This window comes from Vanacampus margaritifer, chromosome 5 (assembly GCF_051991255.1).
Source record: "Vanacampus margaritifer isolate UIUO_Vmar chromosome 5, RoL_Vmar_1.0, whole genome shotgun sequence".
Classification (NCBI taxonomy): domain Eukaryota; kingdom Metazoa; phylum Chordata; class Actinopteri; order Syngnathiformes; family Syngnathidae; genus Vanacampus; species Vanacampus margaritifer.
In genome coordinates, this window is record NC_135436.1 from 5,223,220 (window position 1) to 5,227,746 (window position 4,527).

Sequence of the window (4,527 nt, forward strand, 5' to 3'; positions counted from 1 at the left end):
ATGAAAGCCCCCCCCCCCTGTTCGGGTTCAAAGACAGTGGCTGAATTAGCTTTCTCACACACTCTGTTGGCTAATTAGCCATCCAGTGCCGGGAACCAAATAATGTATTTGAAAAAATTTCACTTCAACTCGTCACCATGGCCACAATCTTTTGTCACTAGACGTCAAATTCTCACATTTTGTAGTCACGAGAGTCTTCTTTCAGACAAACTAACTTTTATTTGGTTAAGGTGTCATTTAGTACCTTTATTTTCCCTTTAAGCTCGGACAAGTCGGACCAAGTCGCCTATCTCTGCCATGTTAATTTCAGGCGCCTTCCTCTCTCCATTTCTGATAAATCATAAGTTTTCAACCTGCTCTCATTTGGTCATTTTTTATCCGATTAAGAAAATGAGAACATGCTCGTGTTCCCCAAACCCTTGCCGTTCTAACGAGCCCTTTCTTGAATCTGTATCTTGAAGAGTTAAGTCGTGAGAGGCTTTTGTTCCAGGGGTGCGTCTGTCATACAATCTCAATGGAATGCAACCAATCTTGATGATAGTTGGATCTAGTCTTCTCTCTTTTCCCTGATTGGTTCGTTTTCTGCTTGTCTGTGCTGTGGCCAATGAGAGACGCTTTAATGACACCAATTAGAAGTTTCTCGAGAACCTACTCCTCCCATTTCATCTCGTCTGAGGTAAGTTGCAAGGCAATTGTTTGTAGTCTGGTGAATAATGCTAAATAAGTGTGATTTTGCAAGTTTTCCCCATCCTAAACTACATCACGTTAATACTGGCGATGTATTGAAACGTATTTGATGTGTTTGAACGTTATGTTGCTGTTTTAACAAGATTGAAAAAGTTAAGTGCTAGAGATGGTAGCCTACATGCTAGCTGCACCTGCTAGCGCTAGCAAAGAGCTAGCAGATGTTACATTAAAGTTTTAATGTGCAGTAAAAAAAAACTAAGAAAAGTTTGAGTAGGCTCTAAATCTCAATTGTGTACATCTCTCGTTGCTACAATATACAGTAAGGCTTTTGTCTCGTCTGTCGTCGACGTGGGGGGGGGGGGGGGGGGGGGTTGAGTGGCGTGTCGACGGTGTAGCGAAGCGGCGCCAATAAGGGATTTCGGAAGTGTACGCTTTTAATGCTTCATACACATCTGAGATTAAGTACAAATTTGATGTTGAATCTTTACTTTTGACTTTGTCATGGCAAGTTTTTTTTCTTTGCTGTAGCAGCATGCCGCGGAAGGGGAAGCGTTCAGAGGCAGCCAAGCGCCAATGGAAGAAGCTGGACCTTGCGGCTTGAAGGAATATTAAATTACTATTTTAAGTGTAATCTTTGCGTGTCCAAAATAATTGTATTCAGGATCTGATGAAGAAGTTTTCCTGCAAGAATTTATTTAGAGGCCTCTAAAGACACAGTCAGAATATCACATCAGAATGCAACGTGATGATTCCAAGTGTGACAATTTACAGAACATCGACTCATTTATACAAAAAAGATAAAAGGTTCCTCCTCCCGGCTCTTGATTGAACAAAGGGCAGACATGTCATCTCCTAGTGACCAAATGTGTAATGTTGTTAGTAAGCAGACGTTTACATACAGACATGTTGATTCCAGGTTGGCCAAAGGTGTAATCTTATTAGTAAACAGACATTTACATACAGTTCCCCTTCTTGACTGGGGGAACAAATGCAATTAGGATCTAACCCCAGACTTTTACACTCCAATGCCAAAAGGCTCTAAATAACATCATGCACATTCCTATCTTCAATAGCTTTGAGGGTGAGAGGATAAAATAAAGTTCACAAAATCATTACTCCACTGTATTCTTTTTAAACACTCATGATTATATCACATTGATATGCCTATAAGTAAATTCAAAAACAGTAAAACATCAAATTGAAAATATTAAATGTCTTCAGGCTCTGGAACTGAGGCCAAACAGCGCACCCCAGCATGTACTTTACCTCTATTGAATTCTTTGTTAATGTGCAATACACAATATTTCAGGCTACAAATATAGAATCAGGCAGAAAAATTAGCTTAAAAGGCTTGTGTAAAAAGCAGTCTGTTTATGCAAGACACTCATTAGTAATGTTAAAAAATCCTTTATTAAAAATGGACTACCAACGTGTTTAAACACAAGCTTGTCTTCATCGGGGCACAGTTTTACGAATATAGAGTGTATGACATGTGATTTGTGCAGTGCTTTATTCATGTCAAAATAATTCTGAATAGAATTTTGATGAAGTCTGTTTTCTACAAGATTTCAAATATTCTAAGAAGTTTTCAAACTACTGATGTCTAAAATAAACTCACTAACATTGATCAAAAACTTGTGAGATGCCTATCCTGGACACAGATATTTCACATGTTATATTTAATAACTGCAGACATGGTCTATTGCATGACTGTGGGAGGAACAGTTGAAATGATAATGTCAAGCCAATAATTGTTTTAACACTTGACAGTAGTTGGAGTACATTACATTTATCAGTAGATGGTGCTGTTGTGAAGTTAGGCTGGTACAATCTGCTGCCTTTTTGCTCATGTATTTGATCAGAAAATTCTACCAAATTTGATCAATTGTGACTGTATTTCAGACACAAACAAAAGTATCAGTTAAGTCCTTGAATCTCTTTCGTGATTAATAATTTCATTAATAAACCTGGCCTGAATTAACATCACTTGTATGTAGAAAAGACCTGGTCAATTTTCATTGAAACTAACTTAAGCATTACAACCTATGTTTGCTTTTTACTCTGCATTAAGGTGACTGCACATGCCTACAATTGTAATGTCTATGTTTTAGGTGTCCTCTGTTGGTGCCAAGGCTCTGGTACCAGGTCAGTCATCATTTTATTTTAATTGCTTTTGCAGCAGTTTTACAATCGATTATTTTAGAAATTCCAATATTTTGCAGGTTCATATACACTCAAAGTGTAACTTGTACTGTGCTTTGTCAGCAATTTAAGTTGTGAGACTTGACATGGTATTCTGTGTGTGCATCATTTTAGGCAGAGGCACTGGCTGGCGCCACAGAGTTCGGGAATGGCCAGTTTCAGCTGTGACTGGGCGGAGGCACAAACTGGTCATTCCATCACTGAACCAGGACAACAAAGTATGTTTTATAATAAACTGCCTGTAAAACAAATTAACCTTCATTTGTCTTTTTTTTTTTTTTTAAATACTTAAAAAAAAAAAAATTCAATGACTTCTTCTTTTTTTTTTTCTTTAATAGTTTGTCCTGGTTGTTGGTGACTCCCACCTGCGAGCCATTGCCGATGGGGTTGTGAAGCTGCCGGAGGGACATTTCTCTTTTGGCGTGATGTCCACCCCGGGTGCCAGTGCCTCCGAGTTGCGTGCTGAGGTGCTGAATGCTGTTCTGCCTCGGTCACCCGAGGCGGTCTGCATTTTGGCTCCCAGCAACAACTTGGGCCGCCCCATCGCTGAGGCAGCGGCTGACTTTGGCCAGTTCTTGCGCACCGTCTGCAGCCGCTGGCCCAACGTAAATTCACACATTTCCTTCATATAGTTCATACATTTACATTTCAAGTATGTACTTGCATGATATGTCAAATATGTTCGGTTTAAAATACATTTCAGCCTTTTCCCGTAGTTAAGCAGTTGATGAATATTAATGAAAGTTCATCTTGCTCCAGATGTATATTTTACTTTTTTAAACTTTGTGCAGGTTGTTGTCCTGGACTTCCCCCCTCGTCTGACCGTCGAGCTGGCCCAGCAGGACCTTTTACGCCAGGAGTACCACCGGGTGGCAGCACTTATGGGTACGTTCCATGTTGAAAATTGTTTTCACACACAAAGTTCTACTTTTCTTTACGTCACCTCCTGATCTGATTGGTGTGTCTCAGCGGGACTCTTGAACTAATAATGTTTTTTTTCTTTGTTACTGTAGGTATTCGCTACCTATCTGTTGCTGGCCACTTCCCGCTGTCACAGCTTCACTTGTGGTGTAGAGACGGGGTAAGTACATTAGTTGTTGCAAAAAACAAACAAACATTTTATTAGTGCTCCTCCTATCAAAAGTATGTTTGCAGATATATAATATTTATTTCTGATCATGTCTGGAAGGTACACCTCAGTGACAGCGATGGGATGCCGGTGCTTGCGCGGTTGCTGTGGGATGCTGTCAACATGCGGATGGAGAGGACTGCTTTCTGATAAATCATAAGTTTTCAACCTGCTCTCATTTGGTCATTTTTTATCCGATTAAGAAAATGAGAACATGCTCGTGTTCCCCAAACCCTTGCCGTTCTAACGAGCCATTTCTTGAATCTGTATCTTCAACCGTTAAGTCGTGAGAGGCTTTTGTTCAAGGGGTGCTTCTCTCATGCAATCTCAATGGAATGTGTTGCGCGTGACGTCTCCAAGTCAAATGTGCGTGCGTGAATGTGCATGTTTCTTAAAGGGACAGTAAGATACTTTTAGTTGATGTTGATTATAGTTAACTTCCACATTTCTTGAGCGATTCCAGTGGTTTAAATTTTAAACTGTTCAGCTCATTTACATTTTTTTATGGA

General features: G+C 39.8%; 1 protein-coding gene across 1 annotated transcript; it reads left to right on the forward strand.

The window, feature by feature from the left end:
- The first annotated feature begins 1,107 nt into the window (after nt 1-1,107).
- On the forward strand, nt 1,108-4,191 carry LOC144052269 (uncharacterized). Its single transcript, XM_077566195.1, has 8 exons — nt 1,108-1,282; nt 1,909-1,944; nt 2,799-2,832; nt 3,004-3,107; nt 3,228-3,494; nt 3,681-3,774; nt 3,903-3,970; nt 4,079-4,191. Exons 1-8 carry the CDS (start codon nt 1,220-1,222, stop codon nt 4,166-4,168), a joined length of 756 nt encoding a protein of 251 aa, XP_077422321.1. The 5' UTR covers nt 1,108-1,219; the 3' UTR covers nt 4,169-4,191.
- Nucleotides 4,192-4,527: the final 336 nt, after the last annotated feature.